Below are 23,205 nucleotides of genomic sequence, written 5' to 3'. Positions count from 1 at the left end.
AATTTAACAAATTTTGTTGTTGTATAAGTGTAATGATTAACTTATGCACAAGATCTAAGATATTGATTCCAAAAAATAATTATGTGATTAATTAAAAAATCATTCTGCTTAGACTTGTATTTATTTATTAAAAATATTAAGTAGTATAAATAGTATCTTCTTCTGTTTGGTGCTGTTTTTAACAGGAACACTTGCATTATGAAATAATCCAATCCTTAAATCCTGAACTTCATAAGAGTATAGTAAGAATAAATATTTATCGTAATCATCGGCAAACAATTCAGTACATCATCCCTTCTGATGCGCAGTATTTGGGACAAGCAGAGTTAGTGATCATAGATGAAGCTGCTGCCATACCTCTGCCATTAGTAAAGAGTCTTTTAGGTCCATACCTGGTATTCATGGCTTCGACTATAAATGGGTAAGTTTTTTTTTTTTTGGCTTAGCATAATAAACAGTTAAAATCATGTATCTAAATACTTAAATATTAAGTAATTATAATAACTTACTTAATAAATATGATAACAGTACTAGAAGTAGCCACGTTTCTTAAATTTTGAATCTGTTATCATAAAAAGCATTTCAGCAGCATTTTAAAGTTATAATATATGGGTCCTAAAGTCTAATTTTTCACCATTTAGTGAGTGTCAAATGTATCCAACTGTGTTACTAAAGAAAAGATAAAAGTAATGTTAAAACAGGCTATTGAATTACAAGCCTGACATTAATATTTATAAGTTTTCATATAACTTAAATATCTTTATATGTGTATATGTTTATTTATTACCTGCTAAGAGAGCATTGTTTTCAGTTATGAAGGTACTGGACGTTCACTGTCTCTTAAATTAATTCATCAGTTGCGACAACAGGCATGTACCTCAAGTAACACGACAGATACAGTTTCCAAAACCACATCTTTGACTACAGGTAAGTTTTGATAGCTTTATTCCTCAAATGTTAATTAGATGCAGCTATTACATAATCAGTGATACATTATAATATATATATGTTAAACTCAGAATGTAACAGTAGTACCAATAATAGTAATATCAATAACAGAAGTATAGAGACAGTGAAATAATTTATGAATCAAAAGAAGGACAAAAAGCCAAGAATATTTTAAAAGCAAAAGAGTAATAATTTTGTAGCCACTGAAGAGACTACAGTGGATCCCTGCTTTACGATTGGTTCACTACATGATCACATCACTTTAGGATGGACTCTCCATAATAAAATACCATTCACTGTATGATATGTGGTAAGTGCCTTTCATTGTGATAACGTTTGCAAATTGAATTTTAATTCTATTAAACAGAAATTCTAATAAATGAAAATAGGTGAAATATTATCCACAGGCTATAAAAGTAAAAATCACAAATTTGCACTTTATTGCATTACCAATTAACAAAATTAAATGATATGTGAAAATTGGAAGAATATTTTCCACAGGTTAGCAAAATAAAAATAAATTTATGCTTATGTACATAACTTAATTAATACTGTAATATACGTATATATACATACCAATTAATTGATATTTCTTTTCACTGACTTTTTTTTTTTTTTTTTTGTAAAATTTAAAACAGTAAAAAAGATAAGTAATCAATAACAAAGAACATGACATGCACAAATTGCAAGTGAGATACAGAGTAACAAATTTACGAAGCTTAAAAAATAGGAATGAAGAGACGATTCTGAAAACTTATTTGGGTTTTTTATCTGATTGAAGAGGAAGGGGAAACACATTTCATCATAATAACATAAAAACCCAAGAATTCCAGCTATTGGTATTATAGCAAATGCAATAAGATCAAGTGTACTAGTGTAATAGATTGCACTAACAGAAAAGCCCAATAAATTGGAAACTGCAAATTGTTTTTATTGTTTTATGGTAGTGACATCCAGAAATGTGCTTTAGAAAAATATCACAAAGGCATTCAAAATTGAGTCTTATAACCAAACATATGATAACGATGAAAGTGTAGTGCATTTTAATGATTTGAATTGGTTTTTTGAAATTAAAGCAGCTGATTCCACTAACCAATGATCATGTTAACTTAACTGGCATCTACTTATTTTACTTTATGATGGGATGGGCTTTCAATTGTCTCCAGCTGGACCACGTGGTCCTTCCTTTCGGCCGATAGCAGCGTTTGTAAACATGTTGGCCACATGTTTTGTTTTTGCATCCTTTAGTTGAAGTGATTTTTTGTGCTGTGCTTTAATCAATATATTAGTTTTAATCAATTTTTTTTAAAATCAATATTTTCATTATAAAAATCGCCTTTTAGAGAGATAAAGCTTAGTTATATAGCAAAAATTTCAACTTCCAAGGTCTTGGCACGAATTACCAAAAAACAATATGTTATTGGGTTCACATTACGATATTTTCACTATACAATGGCATATCTGCAACGGATTAATATCGTAAAACGGGGAGGGTCCACTGTATTTCAAAATCAGAAAGTTTGAAATATCACCTTCAACAAAAAGCTATATGCTAAATTGTATGGAAATTCAAAGCATTAAGAATAGAAGAAAAATATTATTTTTCTTCTTCTGTTGCAAAACAATATAAAATTTAGTTTTGCAACAGAAGAAAAATAATAATAATAATGCTCATTGTGACTAAACATCAAAATACTATACAGTCGAACTTGGTTATAACGAGCACGAAAATGACGAGATCATGACTGTAACAAGCAAAAAGCCATAATGATTTTAATTTATGCATATTCCCATACAATTGCTCACTGTTATAACAAGCATGCTACACAGATATACCGTACAAATTTTGGTAACTATGCAAACATTCTTAATTGCTCAGGTAGTCGAAAAAACCCAATTCTTGGAATAGACAAAAATTTAAAGGGCGGCTTAGCTTTTATGATCACCTGCATCACATCAGATTATGACCTTGTCCTTTCGGGGAAGCACACGCTTCTTGATTAGACCGGGGTTCGAGCCCGTCACCACCAAAGGGAATGACCACCGCATATTCCTGGAGCAATATGGCCTTAGTTGCTAATGCTCCTAAAAAAAAAACCAAACAAACAAACCAAACCTTTCGGGGATGGGGCTATACAATAGTGCATTCGCATTCCACTTGTCGCATTACCATATTTACAGATTGTCTTGTATTCACTGAACCATGAATTTTGTCAACTGGACATCTAAGAACTTTGTATGCATTTTGAGACGTCTAAGAACTTTGTATGCATTTTGGGACATCTAAGAATTTTGTATGCATTTCGGGACTTCTAAGAACTTTGTATGCAGATCACTTTACTATCATTTTAAATAAAATTAGTTAGAAACAAACCCTTCCTTCAGAAACATGTCTACTAACAAAAGAAAGTCTCTCTCAATGAGCGAAAAAGTCAAAATTATTCATGAGTTAGAACATTGTGCAAAAAATGTCGTGAGTTAGAACGGGGTGCAAAAAAAAAAATAAATAAATAAATAACCAACTGTGTAAAAAGCTTCTTTGTCCTCTTCAACAGTAATGACATTGTAGATGAATAAACATGTTTACATATCAGCACTGGAAGGGAACATAACAGGAAAAAAAAAAAAAAAAATTTAGAAAGTGCGAAGTACAAACACTGAAGAAGCATTGCTCGGTGGTTCCCTACACAAAGAAGTCTGGATTTTCAATAGACGGTCTGATCTTAAAGGCCCAAGCAGAAAAATTTGCTAAACAATTTGGATGTGATGATTTTGTATTTAACAACGGTTGGCTGGATTGATTTAAAAGCTGAATACAGGCATATTAATACAAATAATATAATAATAATAATAATAATAAAATTCTTTATTCATAGAAATGTAGGACACGATTGCCGCTACAGGCAACCAGAGGAATCTTACAATTAACTGGACACATTACATTCAGTACATAAAAACTACATGGGTACACAGCAAATACATAGACAGTGCAATATACACAGCTAATATTGCAATAAATATATTTTATAGTTATTATAATAGACTGATTATACAGAGCTTATATTGCATTACAATATATAGGTTTTATACTTATTATATACAAGCTGCAACACATTGAGACAGTCTGGAGACTTTCACTGGGAGTTATTCTGCTGACAATTGCAGGAATGCTGACTGCACTTTACTATGGATTTGTGCTTTTCTTCTCTGTAGACAGAATCTCTGGACCACATCCAAATCAATGTTTGCGGAGTTCAGCGGGCCGATGATGCTGTTCAGAAAGTGCCGTTTGGAGGTCGAGAGCTTCTGCAGGTTAAAACAGAGCACTGGACGGTTTCTGAGGGCTCTACCAGAGATTTTCCAGCCTACAATTTCCCAGATATTAACGAAGTCGAGAGCAGCGGAGCACAGATTAAGCGCCATTGTGAGCTTCCTTGCATATGCCAGGTGTTGGGCCAGGGTGTATCTCAGATTTATGCAGCGCTGTGATTTTGATGTTGTATGGGGTAGGTGAGCTCAATTGTTGCCCTACTTCAGGACCCAGAATTCCAGACCCTCAGAGTATCTTCAGACTAGACATAGGAGCAGCCGACCAAACTTCAATACCATAACTAATGATAGAACTAAAGTAGTAGAGGAGAAATTTTCTGACTGTTTCCTTGTTGTGCACTCTACAGAGATCAAGTTTCATACCCCAGAAAGCCCATAATTCTCTTGAACACAGTTGCTAGATTTGTTCCTTATACGTTAGGTTTTCGTCCATTACCACAGGAATTTTATGGAATGAGTGGCGACGAGAACATGCCCCGCAATGGAGGGCTGCAGAGAGGCTGATGAATTGAGGTCTGCTTGTGCTCTAGGTGAGATGACATATTTGGATTTTTCAGGGTTTATTTGAAGCCCAAAATAGGTAGCATATTCACAGAAAGAGGAGAGATATTTGTTCAGGATGACAGAATTCGATAATTCGTCTGCCTGGTCTGGTGAGGTGTTAGCCGGGCTTGAGAGGTAACATACAATGTCGTCGGCATAGGCCATAAATGCAGATATTTCATTCATTATGGAATAAATATCGCTGAAAAAAGCAGTGCCGAAATGATCCATCTTGGGGTATACCGACTTCCACCTGTTTTGTGATGCAGTTATTCCCTTGCTGGAAGGTAAGGCACCTCTTGGTCAGCAAATTTCTGAGGAGCTTCAAGACATTACCCGTGAAACCGTATTAATTCTCCAGGAGGCACATAAGTGGCTTAACTTGCACTGAGTCAAAGGCCGCTTTCAGATCAAGGAAAACAGAATGCATAACATAGCCTTGCTCCCAAGCTTGAAGGGTTTTCAAATTCAGAGCCTGTATGCATGTTATCGGCGATCTTTGTGAGAGCGTGTAATGCGTATGCTGAAGTCTCTGGGAAAGGATATGATTGGCAAGCACTTCCCCAGGCATTTGAGAAAAGGGGAGGAGATTGAAATAGGCCTATAGTCAGCAGCAGAGGTCGGATTCTGCACCTTTGGAATTGGGATGACTCTATAATTTAGCCAAGCGTTTGGGACAACTCCCTGTTGTAAAATTCTGTTAAACAACTTTGTCAGCTCATCGCTGATGAAGTAGGAGGCAACTTTAAGGCAAAAGGTGGGAATAGAGTCACTTCCCATTGATTTCTTATTGGACAGGGCATTGATGGCTTTGATTAGCTCCTCTTCACCAATTGTCACGTTAGTGAGATTAGTTATGTCGTAGTGTGCACTGTTCCAGGGGGAGTCTGCAGCTGCACTGTCTGTTTTGACAAACCGGGTTACATGATTGCACCATTCAGCCAAGTCTAATGATTCTGCTGACCGGATGTGATTGGTCAACCAGTCTTGCTGGCCACACACTATCCTCTTCTCCATGAACGAGTTTATAGCCTGCTTCTTGGTTTTCTGGAAGCTGTATCTGGCTATTGAGTACGCTGAGTATGAACTTTCTGTGGGTGATCTTTTGAATTGGGCATGTAGCCATTGTTTTTCTTTAAACTGGTGCATAAGGATGCTGGACCACCACGGCTTCAAGTGTGGGCAGATGACGCAAACTCTTGACATGGCCACTCTAGCAATGAAAGACAACCATTTCTGAAGCCAAAACACGGCTTCCTCTATATCGATTTCACTGAGAGTTTTCCAGGGGTAGAGCCTAAAGAGATCCATTGCTGTTTCAATTTTTTAGGTATTTTGGATCATGTACAGCTTTCCTGATTTTTTTCAGTCGAGTTCGATTGGTTTGGTTGGTTATAGCATTCTTTCCACAGGATGAGAGAAGCTTCAATTGGCCTGTGGTTGGAGAGAAATGCCAAATTAGAACCGATTACAGCTTCAACACTCCCATGGCTGGAAAAGATCCTCTGTAATGTGGCTTCTCCGTGAGAGGGGGGTGATGCAATGGATGTTGAGACTCGACAGATCTGAAATTAACTGATCGAGGAGCTTTGATGCAGCTGGCAGGGGCAGGTTGAAGTCTCCGAGAATTATTACTTTATGGTTACACTTGATAGAGGTCAGGAGCCAAGCAGAAAAATTAGTAATGCATTGGTCTACAACGGGTGGGGGTAAGTAAACTGCACATACTAGCAACTGTAGTCCATCGACTAGATAGCAGCCCAGTGCAGCCTCAAAATCGTTACCAGAGTATGCACAAGCTTTGATCAGAGGGAACTGTTGCCTTTGGCAGATTAAGACTCCCCCTCCTTTCCTGTCTTTCCTGTTCACCAGAAGAGACTGATAACCAATGTTGGTGGTTAAAGGCAATATGTCCTTGTCATCACGAAGCCACGTTTCAATAAGGATAACAAAGTCGTAATCTGCACTTAGAAGTATGTCAATCAGGGCACTGAGCTTGTTCTTCAGGCTCCTGATGTTCTGCATGAAGCATTTCACATGTTTGTCGTTGACAGGCTTGATCTGGATTAAGTTTCTAGGGTTCCTTTAATATTAGTATATATGTAGGTATATACTAATATTATTTTTTTATCTCTAATATTTCTTTTGTTTTTTGAATCTATCTTTTTATCAAGTTATTGAGAATCAAAAAAAAAAAAAAATAGGAAGTAGATTTAACTCATCGCTGATATAGTGAGTAACGGTTATAATGAGGAAATTTTGTCGGTCCTTGATGCTTGTTATAACTAAGTTCGGATGTATTTACAGCTACAGAGGTGAAGGGACCAGAACCATCTGATTAAACCATAGCCTAAATAGTGAAATATCACATACCAGGTGTGGCTATTAAATAACAAGACTGTTCCTATTAAATAACAAGACTGTTGCAATAAAATAATTAAACATTTCATACCTTACAATTTATCCCCTTCAAAATTCCATGCATTTCTTCCAAGCACAGAACATTTCTAGAAGTCATTTTCTGTAAGCCCTTTTAATACTTCGGTCATTTTTTTAAAACATCTATAGCAGCACCTAATAATGGAATATAATGAAAATGTGAGATGAAAAAAGAAATTGTTGACAAATATTTGTATTGTTGCAATCATAATATTCAACAAATGGCTACAATCAAGTGGCTAATTAGACTGTTGGCTTGGATTTCGCTAACCTCTTCCAAGCCAAGGATGTTTTTTATATAAAATAAACATCTTTTGTGCATACAAGGTACACATGCGTTTTTTTTTTTTTTTTTCTTTAATGCACTGAAAATGGGTTTCCTTAATTATATTTTTCAGTTTAGGGAAGAGAAAAGTCATGAGGCTAGGTCTGACAAGTAGGGTGCACATTCGTTCACACACAGGGATTTGTTTTTTGGTCATTCATAGTTTCCCACATTGGCAAAGAGAGATGACATTGTGTGCTGGAGCATCCAACCATCCTTCCACAATTCAGAACTCTTCCTTCAAATTTTTTTATGTATAATTTCAATGTTGTAGATTTGATTGACAATCTGATTTGGTGCGATGAATTTGGCCATAATTCCTTTATTAAAAAAGAAAACAAGAAACATTGTTTTCATTTTTTATTTTGATATGCTTGTTTTTTTTTTGTTTGGGAGATTGTTTTGCCTTCCATTTCATTGACTCTCTTTTAGTTTCGGGGTTATACTGGAACAGCCAACTTTTATCACAAGTAATTACAGTATGAAAGTCTGGATCTTAAATTTTTTATAAAAAAAACATCTTGGAAAAACTTGGAGTTTCCTCATGCTTTGATTTCCATTCAATATTTTTGGCACCATCTTGTCACATGCTTTTCTCATGCACATTTTCAGTTAGTTTGTTTAACTGTTTCTTTGTCAATATTGAATTCTAATGTTTACATGTGATCACTTCGAATCAGTGTTCTTACCTGGTCCACATTTTCATCAAATTTCATGGCTTGGTCATTCATAGTTTCCCATATTCTCTTCCTTCTAAAACTCTTTTATGTCATTTAAACATGCGAACTCTTGACATAGTATCTTCCCCATAAACTTGACATACAACTCATAACTTTCAGTTGCTATTTTCTTTAGTTTTGTTAAAATATTGAGGTTGATTCATTGTTCATTTCTTTTGCCTCTCGTGTTTCCGGCAGACTGCAAAAACACAAGGTAATGAAAACCTGTCTAACTGCAAAATGAATGGGTTATTGGGATGCAACTTGCCAGACAACTGGGGAAAGGTTCAAGGTCAACCGCTGTACCTTTATTTCACAGGTGACACTTAGTATGTACTGGCCATGTGTGCAGTCTCATTATTTAGTAGTGTGTGTGTGTGTGTGTATGCATTCTCGTTATTTACCCACACCTTGTAGGTAATAATCAGAAAAAGTAAGAATGAAAAAGGAAAAAAAAAATTACAGCCATGAATTGTCCTGAAAATGGTGCAGTCATTCAAAGAAGCAGCTCCATTGCTTATGTCTGATTTATGAAATGCTGCTTGTCAATCCGGTTTCCAGAAGCTTTCTTTTTTTCTGAAGGGTTTGGATTCATGGCTGACATTTCTTCCTTTTCCATTCCTCTTTTTCTTGCTTTCTGTATATGTGGTATTTCACTATTTAGACCATGTCTTGCTCAGCTGGTTCCAGTTCCTTCATCTCTGTAGCCGCAAAATTCATGTTTTGATTTTTAGCCACAATAGACATTATTATTATTTTTCTTCCATGTTATTAATTTCATTTTCTTTTGCCATTTATGTTCCTACTTGCTCTGGATATCTGCACAATTTAACACATAGTTTTCCTTTGAAATATGCTATATTTCACACTTTCAGATATTGAGCTAGTCTCTTCAGTAGTTTCAGAATTATTACTCTTTTCGTTTTAAATTATTATTGGCTCTTGGCCTCTTTTGATTTCTAAATTATTTATACTTTATTGTCTGTATACCTCTATCCTAAATTACTGCCTTTGTTGCAGTTATTGTTGGTATTATTGATGTTATTTGTTGCAGTTATTGGTATTGCTTATATTCTGAGTTTAATGTATACAAGTGAAATTAATTTCTGCTGCTTTGCTTGTGCAATTTCATTATGGTTTCCACATTTCTCCCCCTACAGTTTCCATACATAATTCTCTTTTTTACTCACTTTATTCATATTTAATATTTGTATATATACATGTATATGTAATATAATAGGTAAGTAAGAAAAAGTTGTAAAGAGAAGAAGAAAGTTAGAAGAGAGGATTTGTCTCTTGTATTTTAGCTAATCTTTACCTTTATTGGTTTGAACGTTCTTTTCCTAAAAAAGTCATATTTTAGATACATTGATAACATACAGTGGCAGACAAAAAAATTGCATCACTTGTGAATTGTGAAAATGTGTTTTGCGCTGCATTGTGGGATGCAGAAATGTTCAAAATGCATTTGTAGATGGGATTATATCTCTGTGAATGAAATCCAATAAAAACACTCCACCTGATATACCTAATTGCCATAAATATCTTCCCAAAGGCTAAAATGCGTAATTAATGGAAATATGAGAAATCATGCAAATGGCAGTCATGACAACCAGACATACATTTTATTTCATTTACGTGTACAAACTGAAATGACAAGTTAACACAATAGTATTATGTGCTGTAAATCAGCAAAATAAGTTCTCAATATTTTGGTATTTCTCCTCGAGCTGCAATTACAACCTTGCAACGATATGGCATAGAGTTAATCAACTTCTGGATTTTTTTTTTTTTTTTTTTTGTTAGTCGTTGGCACATCAGCTTCTGTGGCTATAATGCACCTCCCAAAGTTTTTGCACTACTCTGATCCAAGCCCAAGGCGGGATTCAAACCTGCGACCTTTGGGTTGCCAGGCAGGTACTTTACCCACCCAGCTACTTCTGGATATACGGTTGCTCAATTTTGTGGTACCACACTCTTACGATGTTCCCCTGCAGCTGAATCTTACTTGTTGGCTTCTTCTGTGCAATTTTAGATGACATTATGTACCAGCAATTTTCAATCAGGTTCAAATCTGGACTGTTGCTGGGGGCAGTCCAACACTGTAATGCCAGCATTTCTGAGGTATGACTGCACCTTAAGGAAGAAAAACAAGGGAAAACATTGGTGTAAGTATGTTTTAAGCCTTGGGAAACAAGAAGACAAACTCATCATTAAATCTAAATAGCATAAAACTTACCAATTTTGTTGTGTGGCAAGGTACTGAATCCTGTTGAAAAATGCACTTTGGATGTCTGTGTGGTGATCTCTAACAATGGGTTTCAGGCACTCCTCCAAGATAGCAGTGTAGGTTTCTGCATTCACTGTTCCGTTAATAAACTCAATTCGCCCCACCCCTTTGCTTGTTATGCATCCCCAGACCATCTGACTGGCCAGGAACTTTACAGTCAGTGTTATGCAGTCAGGATGGTATGCCTCCAATTTTTGTCTTCTGACATATCGCTTCCCATCCGAGCCATGCAGGTTGAATTTTGATTAGTCAGAAAGATGACAGTGTCCCATTGCTCTTTTGTCCATGAAACATGCGTTTTAACCCAAGCAAGTCACTTCTTCCTCATTTGGTGGGGCAGCAATGGCTTCTTCTTCTTGGGCTGATAGGCATGCAGACCACATTTAGAAAGCCGTCTTTGAATAGTTCATGCACTTGTTTCAACACCAGAGGCCAAATAAAGTCCAGTTTTAGATCAGGAATACTAGCAATTATGAAGGCATAGCCATTTCAAATATCGATCTTGGGAAGGCGTAGTCACTCTCTTACAGCCTGATCCAGGTCTTCTCTTCACATCACAGGTTTCACGCTTTAATTTCTGTACCCGGGATACTGTTGACTGGTGGCAGCCTATTTTATCAGTGGTAGCACGCGTAGAAAGCCCTTCCTGGGATAGAGCAATAGCTACACTTTTTTTTTTTTCTTGGTGTCCACCGAACATATGGAGCCATGCTTACTTACACCTCCACAAAACAGGATACTAATGAGCATGTATACCCTTCCAATGCCGTATTTATAGAAACAGTGATGCAATACCTTGCAATTATTGTCTGATGTAATAGAAGTGTTATCTGACACAATACCTTTGCTCTGCGACAAACAAAATGACTGTAATCAAACAATATCTTATATTTCACTACAAATGTTACTTTTTTTAAGGTGATGCAGTTTTTTTTGTCCGCCAGTATATGCGTATTTAATTATTCGAAATTTCTTGATAATTATAATCATCTATACCCCCAGAAACTGTTATTGGAAAAAACTAATTCCTGTGACTATGCAGCTAATTATTTGGATTTGGATATAAATGTTAATAATGCGTCTACTATTATTGATATTTGTAACAATTGTGGCTAACTTTACTCATTGGCTATCAGATATTTCTAAAAATGTCCATTCTAACATTATTCTTTCTCAGTGTCTAAAAATTGCCACTATATGCAATGATTATAATCTAGTGATTAGAAAATAATATTAGAAAATTCTATCTTAAATTGATTGATAATTTATTTCCTTTATTTTACCCGCATTTTCATTTTCAAAAGGCAATCAGTGTTATCAGCTTTAAAAAACTGTTTTCAGATTAGTTTTTTCTTAATCAAATCATCAGTTAACTTCAATTATCATCAATTTGAGGAAAGACAGTTGTAGAGTAGATGTGCGGAAATTTTCCTTTAGCCAGTGGGTAGTTGATTGGTGGAACAGACTTCCATCTTTTGTTGTGGAAGTTGATAGCCTAAATAAATTTAAGGCTGAGCTGGACAGGCATTTGGAACAAATGGGAGGAGTTTTTTTTTGGCTGATTCTTCATAAGCTTGCTTTCTTGCATCATATGCCTCTGCTAATGCTAACTTACTTCTTATTATTATCTGGTCTTCCTGCTACTTCTCTCCTTTACATAATATCAATCAATCTTTTCTTGTCTCATATCTTTGGGTATGTATATGTTGTACATATTGACACCTAGTTACTACTGTATTCTACAGTGGAAAACACGTTTCTTTGATTGCTAGCAGCAGAATATTTATAAGAAATCTTTATTGCAATAATAATAATAATAATAATAATACAAATCGATACATTGCAATATTGTCCTTCACAGCCACCAGGCCAGGGGTTAACATTGATAATACAGTATGTAAGAGAAATGAATAATAATAATAAACAGAGAACATTGATAAATTAAACATAAGGAAATATATATGTGGATGCATAAAAGGAAATATAGCTGAAAACTCAAAGTATAATACAGTTATATACACCACAATGTACAAAGAAGATAACTGAAAAGTTAGTAAGCCATCTTCATATCATATGTATTGTTAGCTTGCAACATTAAGACAAGCTTTGAGGAGAAGGAGCAGGGACAGGGAAGTATAAATCAAGGATGAGGCATCTGTATTCCCTGTCACAAGCAAACTTATTAAGGTCAGCGTCCAAAGACTGGGACATGAGAGTAGCCAAAAAGGCAGAAACCTATCGGATAGGTGGAGACAACTGAGATGTGGGCACAGGGTTTGAGTTGCTCTGAGGGACTCTCCAACAGCACAAGTCCCAGAATGATTATGCTGAAATCTTGCTAACAATCATTTTGACAGTCATGAAAAGGCATTTTACCTTAATCAGCATGGGAAGCCCGTGAATTTGTATCAGCTGGCCATTTTAGTTGCCCTTAACTGTGGAGGAAGTTTGTTTGTTTATGGCCCATTTTAAGAGCCCAAAACTCAGCAGAAAAAAAGTGGCCTAATTATGCTAGAGGCAGCAGATGCCCATATCTCTGCAGCCTATAAAAGTGGAGAGTATTCCGTGGTTTTTATATATTTTCTGATAGTTGTGACTTCATTGATATAATGCAGATACAATTTGGCAATCCATTGGAGTCAAGCTGCCTGGTTGAGCAGCTTGTCCATGTGGTTACTGAAGCAGAGCTTAGGATCAAAAACAACCCCAAGATCAGTATGTTTATTGATGATGGGGATAGCAGAATTACCTTCTTACATTCAGTGTTGGCTGAATGTAAGAAGGCATTTTTGTAAGGGGAATATCATAAATTCAGACTTTTCTGGGTTTATTTTTAATCCAAACTGGTTGAGGTAGTTTTAAAATTCCAGGAGTGTATTATTAATTGATGCTGTTATCACAAGGTCATCGTGTGGAGAAATCAGTGTGAGGAGCTTCATATCATCTGCATAACATAAAAGCATCATGCCTGGACTCAACGAGTGGGGAGATAAGTGCTGTAAACAAGAGCCCGGATAAGACACCATTCTTATCATGCCTGATGAGATACATCGCTTGTATATTTGCCCATGGACAGTAAGCTGGATTATTCTATTTTGAAGGAGTGATGTGAGGAACTGTAGAGTGTCTCCCTTGATCTGAGAATGGTCTGAAAGTAGCTTCAGCATTGCAGGAATGTTTATAGAGTCGAAAGCTGCTTCGAGGTCTACATAGGTGACTGCAAGCTCTGACGCAGAGAGAGATAGAGCTGGTGATGGCTAAGAGGTTAGTCACAGTGGATCTATGAGGAAGGGAGTAATGGGTTTGAGGAGGCTGATGAGGAAGAAGTTGTTTAGTTAGAATGGGGAGGAGTGCCTTCTCAAGAAGTTTTAGAAGACTTGAGGCATTGGTGATTGACCAGTAATGCTTAAGAAGAGTAGGAGATTGAATTTTGGGTATAGGTATCACAAAATCACAAGGTAGATGTTCCACTGCTAGGAAAAGAAATGACTTTACAAAATAGCATTAAAAATAGTTATAGTTATATAATAGTTATTCTTATAGGATTAAAATTAGAAGGGGATCCAAAATATATGGGCTAAGACATTAGAAAACAGGCCTTGTGCGTCAGGTTGCATTATATCATCCAAGTTTCTTGCGACGACCAACTAACTGGTTAAAATAAATTTATTAAAATAAAAATTATATATACATAAGATAAAAGCGTTAAAATACAATAAGATAAGAGTTAAAATATAATATAATGAAAGCAATAAAATACGTAGTAGCTTTCAAAGTGAAGTGCCTCTTCATCAGCTAGTCTGTGAATGGTATACTTCAGTATATACGTGAAGATTGCCAGCGCTCATCGCACTGCAATACAGTACATTCTATAATAGGGTGTAAGTGTACTCCCCTCGTGCGATTCGTAGTACTATTATTGGTGGCTATGTGTAGTGCTTCAAGCCATGAGCGCTGGCAGTAATCACGTGAATAGTCGACGATTTCAATATCCCATTGGGGTTCAAGATTGTGCTGCTCAACCCAATAATGTTTGGTGACTTCAGAGTGTTCAAAATTAGCAGTTTGCAGAGCCACCTCATGCTCAGAAACCCTATCTTCCAATCTTCTACCAGACTCACCTACATCAGTCGGAGACAGTCGTAAGGTAATCTCCAGTGCTGCGGTCTCCTGCCCCGATTAAACGGCATGTTGTCCCAATTAAGCGAAGCAAACTGGCTATTTTCTCGATTGGGTTCTGTTTTTTAAGATTTGCCCCAAATAAACGGTTGCCCCGATTAACCAGTGGCCCAAATAACCTGAATCCACTGTAAATGAAAATAAAACTAAAGAACATAAATGTAGGATAAAGCTAAGAATAGCAAGCATCTAATGGCAGAAATAGTTGCAAGAAGCACAAGGCAGTAGAAATAGTAAACAGAAAGTGACAGATGTATATACTGAGGAATAAAACTAATTTTATTAGTTTTATTTGATGGGAAATTAATCAGTCAGAAGTAGGAAAATTATATAAAAAGAGTAGTAAATGGCCAAAGGCGATAATAGCAGGAATCACCAGAAAATAAAAAAAGACTGATAAGCATATGGCAGATGTATTGATAAAGGAACAGATATAAAATAAAAGATATACATAAGCCAGAGAAATTAAGAACTATAAATGTGGGATGTAGTGCTGAGTAGCAATAAAATTATAGTGGGAAAAGTGGTAAAAAGCTCATGGAAATAAAAACAGTAAATATAATACACCATAATATCACTAGTAGAAAATAATAACATTTTGCAAAATAAAGAAATTAAGCCAAAAGTAGTAATAGAATGCAAATAAGAAAGCTAAATAGATGATAAAACTAAAGGAAAAACCAACTGCATAAATGAGAACTCACTCAATGCATAAGAGAAAGCAATGTAGATAGTAGTGACCTGAAAGGCAAAGAATGTGCATTAAAAAAATTTTAAAAAAATTGGAATAATTTTGAAAGAAAATAAATATAATAATATAATATAATGAAAGCCAAAAAGTAATAAGAAATAATTCAGACTGGCACCTCTGCAAAGTGCCAAAGCCCTGAAATGAGTGAAATATCATCAGTAATAATCTATCCTAACAAAAAAAAGTTATGGAGGACACCCAGAAGATAAAGCTACAATGTTCATTATTCATGTAATAATCCTTCGTAGAGGAAAATGCCCTTACTTCTGATTTCTCCCTAAATCTTGAACGTGACCAGTGACTTGACTTTATATCTAGATTTGCCTCGATACCAGGAACAATGTCCTGATCTTCATATACCAACAACTGGAATCCTGCCTGACACAGTCTGCAGTAGCAATCTCTAGGAACAGCTTATTGTTGTCATTAATACACCAGCTTCTGCTACGGCAGGTGCAGATGAAATCCCCTAATTCATTATCAAACATCTTAGCCCATATCATCCAAGTTTCTTGCGATGACCAACTAACTGATTGAAATAAATTTATTAATTTCTGGAGGTCACAACCATAAAACAATAAAAACAATTAGCAGTCACCTGTTTATTGGGCTTTTCTGTTAGTGCAGTCTATAATAAATGGATAGTAAACTCGATCTTATTGAATTTGTGATAATACTGACAGCTGGAATTCTGTGGGTTATTATGGTGAAATGTGTTTACACTTCCATGAAATCTTCAATCATATAAAAAAATTAATTTTCAGAATCTTCTCTTCATTTCTATTTTTAAAGCTTCGTAACTTGTTACTCCATTCTCACTTGCACATATCGTGTTACTTGCAATTTTTGTGTGCCGTTTCTTTGTTATTGATTGCTTATCTTTTTACTGTTTTAAATTTTAACCCCCACCCACAAATGTCAGTGAACAGAAATGCCAACTAGTTAGTATGTACATATTACAGTACGTATTAATTATTCCGATTATCACGTATATTCTTCCAATGTTCACGTATCATTTAATTTTTTAATTGATAAGGTAATAAAAGGTAAATTTGTGTTTAATATATCTTTACTTTTATAGCCTGTGGATAATATTCTTCCTATTTTCGCTAATTAGAATCGCTGTTTAATAGAATTAAAATTAAATTCACAAACGTGATCACAATGACTGGTGCTTACTACACACCATATAGTGAATGGTACTTTACTGTGGTGAGTCCATCAAAACGTGATTTGATTGTACATTCGGGTCAGACGGCACCTGAGATTTCTCCCATCTCCGCTGATTTGATTGTACAGTGAAACAATTGTAAAGCGGGGGTCCATTGTATTTTTAACTATTTACATGAAACTTCGGATAATTGGGGCAGCCACTTAATTGGGCCAAAATGCACTAGTCCCGATGTGTCCCAAATAACCGGAATCGATTATATATATATTTTTTGGTTCCCCTGTTAATCAACCTTAAATTACATGCCAGCTTTCTATATATCCTTCCTTAAAACTTCATTTTCTTGTTTAATTTTACTTTGATTTTTCAACTTTTTTATTTTATTTATTTTTTCTTAATAATACTATGTATTGATTTTATTCTATTTCGCCATAGTATGTACTTTGTTAGAAACAGAGCACACTGTATTGTCATTTTGTCGTTCAATTCTGGTGGTTGACAGTTGATAACGACATCAGGATTATGCGATATACAACAGTGCAATTTTGTATATTAGTATATTTATATATAGTATATATATATATATATATATATATATATATATATATATATATATATATATATATATTTTTTTTTTTTAACCTTCTTTTCTCTTCTCTCTCACTCTGTTCCCCCCCTCCTCTTTCTTCTCTTTACCCTACAACTTTTACTTATTATATTATTATGGTCATTAGTTTCTTTCTGTTTATCAGTGCCTTTGTCCATAATCTTTACAGTTATATGTATATATATGTGAGTGTGAATTGTCACATATATAAATTGAAATTAAAATTAATTGAAGGGATACTGATAATACTTAATAATACTATGTATTGATTTTATTCTATTTCGCCATAGCATGTACTTTGTTAGAAACAGAGCACACTGTATTGTCATTTTGTCGTTCAATTCTGGTGGTTGACAGTTGATAACGACATCAGGATTATGCGATATATGACAGTGCAATTTTGTATATTAGTATATATTTATTTCTATATATATATATATATATATATATATATATATATATTATTTATTTTTTAACCTTCTTTTCTCTTCTCTCTCACTCTGTTTCCCCCCCCCTCTTTCTTCTCTTTACCCTACAACGTTTACTTATTATATTATTATGGTCATTAGTTTTTATCAGTGCCTTTGTCCATAATCTTTACAGTTATATGTATATATATGTGAGTGTGAATTGTCACATATATAAATTGAAATTAAAATTAATTGAAGGGATACTGAAAAATAGAAATAAAAAGAAATAAAAGTAAAAAGAGAAGCATTGCTGGCTGCAAAGTATAACCTAACCATATGTTGCCTGAACATAATGTAAGTTAAATTGCATATACAAATTAAATTAAGAATATGTTAGCAAGGTGGGTAAGCCCTGTAAGATGTGAATATAATGAAAACTAGTACTATGCATATAGAAGCAGTGAAGAGACATGGGGGGACTAAATTAAAAATAAGAGCATTGCAAAAGAATACATATCTGATAATTTTTATTTCTTTATTTTTCTTCTTCAGTGTCCTTTCAATTAATCTTAATTCCATGTGTAATATGGTAGTAGTGAGCTGAGATGCTAAGCACTTCTCATACCTGATAAATTATTTTTAACTTGTGGTTTCATTTATTGATTTGTTTAACATTGATTGCAGTGATTCTGCAACCATCATTGTCTTGTGACTTTCCAAAGAAACAGGACTCAGTGGTTGTTCTCTTTTAATTTGTTTTTGTTCCATATATTGGTCAGGTTGTTGTGGTTAGTTTTCAGTATTGTTATAGCGATATTTCATGTTATTCAGTTTCCACATTATCAAGGAGGGCACTAGTCTAAATTGATTCATAATTGGTTTGTAAACTTGCTATATTGGTCTTCTATTTAATATGTTCTAAATTATCACATGTGTATTTCTTCTGCAATATTCTTATTCTTTAGTCTGTTCCTTGCCCCATCCCTTAATTATGTCTATATGTATAGTACTCATTTTCATTGTATTCACATCTCAAAGGGCTTACTCACTCTGCTAACCATTCTTGATTTAATTTGCATTCATAATTTTTAACTTATATTATACACTTACAGTAACCTAGCTGAATAAATGAGTGCCCTAGGAATTTGAACCTATATGTACAATTTAAGAACAGTAATATCTTCTGAATGTTTCTTCAAGACAGAATTTTAATCAATTTTTATCTCTATGTATTATTTGTCCAAGTACTGTTTCATTCCTGTAAATAGATGTCAAAAGGAAACAGTGACCCTGCAACTAAGCATATAATTTTTGAGAATTACTTAGCAAAATCAAATGAAATTTGCTATGATTATATAATAAATAACTTTTATTATAATATATTATATAAATAACTCCCTTTTTTCCCCCCTTTGGCAAAACTAAAGTTTCCTATCTACCTAAGTTTTTAGGTAGGAGTTTCTTGTCTGTAAACAAAATTAGTGCTTCTTTCATTAGTTTGTTAGTGCTTGTATTTTGCAGTGCATTAGTAGTATCATTATATTTATTATACCTAATTTCATATATTGGTACTAACTATAATTTTAAAATTTTTGTTATGTAATATTTTTTTACAGCTCGTGCACTTCATGAGATTTCTCTAAATGAATCTATCAGGTATAAAAATGGTGATAAAATAGAGGTCTGGCTGAACCAATTATTATGTTTAGATGCTACTCTAACACCCCAACTAACATCTGGATGCCCACTGCCTCAGGACTGTCAATTATATCCTTTACTGCTAATGAAATATATGTTATTTTCTTTAATGTAGAATAATTAATGCATTAATCATAGTCTTCATGCAGAATAATAACTTCTCTTTAATGAGTATTTATGTAGAAAAACTGAAATAAAATGCCAATTGCTGTGTGTATAAGTGTCAGCACATGCATGGTTTTGGCTTTTTGTGCATATTTCTTGTTAAGTATAACAGTTTATATGTAAAGCATAAAACATATATTTACAAATATGTATGCTATACAATGTGCACACAAAGAAACTTTATAATTTTAATCTTTTATTTCTCAGAGCATGTTTAAGGTACGGTTGAAATACACTGGTGTTCAAAGAAAGTGCATCACCTAGGAATTTCACATTTCTAACCCTTTTTTGTAATGGTATGTTACATTAATGACTAACATCACAAATAGAAATATAAACAAAAGATATTTATTAATAGTTAAGACAAAGCTAAATAATATTTGACAGGTGCTCTCAAAATATTCCAAAATGAGCATTTGCAACCTTTATACAAGTTTTGGTAAACATGACATTATGGCTGAAATGTTATCGGAAGCCTTCGGTTTGCTTCAGTTTATCATTTTAAATGGAAAACAAAATGAAAAGTTCACCAGGTGCAAACTAATATTTAATTGAACCGCCTCTTGCCCTGATGACATCAGCACACCTTCAAGGCATTGACAGATCAATTTCTGAAGATAATCAACTGATAATTCGTGGTTCCAAACACAAATTATGGCTTCCTGTGAAGTTCACAAAGGGTCTTTTGTTTCTTTCTAGCAACTGCATATTCCACACAGTGCCAACAGTTCTCTATAGGATTCAGGTCTGCCAAACCCCATGTATTTTTTCTGACAGAATCTCAGTTATCGGTTGATTCGACTACTGCTCATCTCAAGTGCCCAAATTATTCACTGTATGATTCCTTCCATCTCAAAGGTGGTACTTGTGCATATGTCCATTCCAATATTCCTGTCACAGACTTGGTAATTTGGAATCTCCTCTTTTCGATCTTCTCTGGCTTAAAATCTCTCTACCTCATTGTGTCAAATTCATCTGCTGTCTCTATCGTTCTCCCAACTAAACTAATCACTTTGGACCTCTTTGACTTCCTCTCTTTGCAACTTTCCTAACAGTGAGGTAATTTTCCTTGGTGATTTTATTGTTCACAACTCCAGCTGGCTTCCGTTTTCTAGTCATACTGACCCAGCTGTTCGAGATTCTGAGGCTTTTGCAATTACTAATGATCTTGCACAGATTGTTCATTTACCTACAAGAATACCGGACAATCCTAACCATACAGCCAACACGCTTGATCTTTTTCTCACAAACAACCCTTCTAAGTACACAGTCGAAGTGAGTGGTTCTTTAGGCACCTCAGATCACAGCTTGGTGATTGTTTCTTCTTAAATGGACCCTTTATCTCATGGCTATTCCCAACTGCGTGTTGTTTGGCATTACAAGAATGCAAAATGGGATGATTTGCGAAATTTCTTTTCTTCTTTCCCTTGGTCAGATTACTGTTTCAAAACTTCTGATGTCAACGTTTGCTCAGATCATGTCAGTGAAATTATTCTTGTAGGAATGGAATCTTTTATCCCACATGCCACTTTAAAATCTCGTCCTTTATCTAAACCTTGGTTTCCAATTAATGTGCTAAGGCTATTCAGGAGAAGAATGTTGCATATCATAATTGGCTTGTTTCCAATTCTTCAGTTTCTTTTTCTGCCTACACCAAAGCTCGCAACAATTGTAAAGCAGTTATTAACCAGTCCAAACTAGATTTTGAGCAGGTTATGAGTAGAAAACTTGCTTCTTGCCCTAATGGGCAAAAGTTGCGGCCAATTACTTGGCCGCAACTTTTGTCCATCTCTGCTTCCAGCTCTGTCAAAACCAGATGGTTCTGTTGTCACTTCAACCAAGGATAAATCGGACCTGCTTGCATCCCATTTTTCTTCCAACTCATGTATTAATGATCTTGGTAAAACACGTCCCACCATTCCCAACACGCTCCATTCAATGCTTCCTGTGGTCTTCTGTCAAAAGGATGTCAGAAGGATTTTGATGAATCTTGATGCTAAGAAAGCTCCAGGTCCTGATGGTATTTCTCCACTTATTCTCAAAACCTGTGCTCCTGAACATACTTGTGTTCTTTGCTACCTTTTTTCACTTTCTTATTTCAAAAGTGTTTTTCCTTCTGCTTGGAAATTTGCTCTTATCCAGTGATTTCCTAAAAAGGGTTATAAATCACTCCTATCCAATTATCGTCCCATTGCAATTACTTCTACTCTTTCTAAAGTAATGGAGAAATCAATTAACTGCCAACTCTTAAACTACCTAGAAACCTTCCATCTGATCAACGATCGCTAGTATGGATTCCGTTAGTGTCGATCCACTGGTGATATTCTGGCTTACATTACCCATTTATGGACAAATTTAATGGAAAAGTTCAGTGAAACACAAGCAGTTGCTTTTGACATCTCAAAGGCTTTTGATTGTGTTTGGCATAAAGTTCTTCTAAACAAGCTTCCATCTTATGGTTTGCCAACTGTTTTTTGTAATTGGTTATCCAGGTTTCTTTCTGATCGATCATTGAGGGTGATGGTAGATGGCTCTCTGTCTTCTAACTTCTCCACTAATGCTGGTGTTCCCCAAGGTTCAGTATTTTCCCCCATTCTTTCCCTCTTGTATATTAATGACCTTCTTCCATTGACTGGAAATCCTATCCATAGTTTTGCTGATGATAGCACATTGCATTCCACTTTCCATTTTGAGAAACCTTGCCCTGCTCAATCAGCTTCAACTTCCTAAATATCTACTACCAATTCCTTAAATGTTGATCTCCAGTGGGGCAAAGACAACTTAGTTGATTTCAGTACTTCTAAAATTCAGTCTTGTCTTATATCTCGCAAAAAGGATCCTTCTGCTCTTATGCGTATCTTTGGTTGCACTCCGATTTCTAGGAAAGCTGATATATCTCTTGCCCTAATGAGGTTATTACCCTGACTTCTAATCTCTCTTGACACAAGCACATTACAAATATTGCTCCCTCTGCATCTAAAAAGCTTGGTTTTCTCTTTCGCTCTTGGCATTACTTTTCTTCAAAACAGCTGTTCACTCTGTATAAATCACAAATCCGCCCTACCATGGAATATTGTTCCCACATCTGGAGTGGAGCCCCCAAAACCTCTCTCAGGCTTTCCCCATCATGTCTGGGCAGAATTGCAGACACATACACGTTCTGGCCTCACATCAGTTTTTCAGCATGATCCTGTATTTATCTAATAAATAGTCAGGTCATGTTCATTGAGTATCATTAGTTCCCGCATGAATAATAATGCTGTTTTTATCCCCCACTTAAAATCTGATAAGCTTTTGATGACATCATCAGTTGTTGCTCCTGGAAAACACACCCTGGTTCTGGTCCACCTATCTTTATTACAAAAAAAATGTTACCTGTTTCCCTGACAATAGACTCCCAATAAAACTAGATCACTTTCAGTCAGAGCAGTATGTGCTTGACTATTCTTTTGTGGGACTCAAATTGGGGGTGCATCAATTGGCAGATCATGAGATATTTGAGTCTCTGAGCTCCCATTTACATTTGTTCCAAGGCAAGCAAGAGCATTTTAAGAATGCATTAATAATATGGGAGATTTCTGTCAAAGTTCTATCTTCTAAGTATATCAGTTAGCCAATAGTCTTCTGAAC

The 23,205-nt window shown here is 35.1% G+C and overlaps 1 protein-coding gene across 1 annotated transcript in view; it reads left to right on the top strand.

The window, feature by feature from the left end:
* The window catches only part of l(1)G0020 (RNA cytidine acetyltransferase l(1)G0020), a 219,217-nt gene that overhangs the window by 39,195 nt on the left and 156,817 nt on the right, over nucleotides 1-23,205 (top strand). The window contains exons 7-9 of the mRNA XM_090388438.1: nucleotides 186-421; nucleotides 812-927; nucleotides 19,329-19,479. Of these exons, the coding sequence (XP_090244564.1) occupies nucleotides 186-421; nucleotides 812-927; nucleotides 19,329-19,479 (503 nt within the window). The remainder of the gene's footprint in view (nucleotides 1-185; nucleotides 422-811; nucleotides 928-19,328; nucleotides 19,480-23,205) is intronic.

Source organism: Mastigoproctus giganteus, chromosome 14 (genome assembly GCF_048544385.1).
Source record: "Mastigoproctus giganteus isolate SK-2022 chromosome 14, ASM4854438v1, whole genome shotgun sequence".
Lineage (NCBI taxonomy): Eukaryota > Metazoa > Arthropoda > Arachnida > Uropygi > Thelyphonidae > Mastigoproctus > Mastigoproctus giganteus.
The sequence above is the reverse complement of the archived record's forward strand: the minus strand, read 5'-3'. Positions and strand labels throughout refer to the sequence as shown.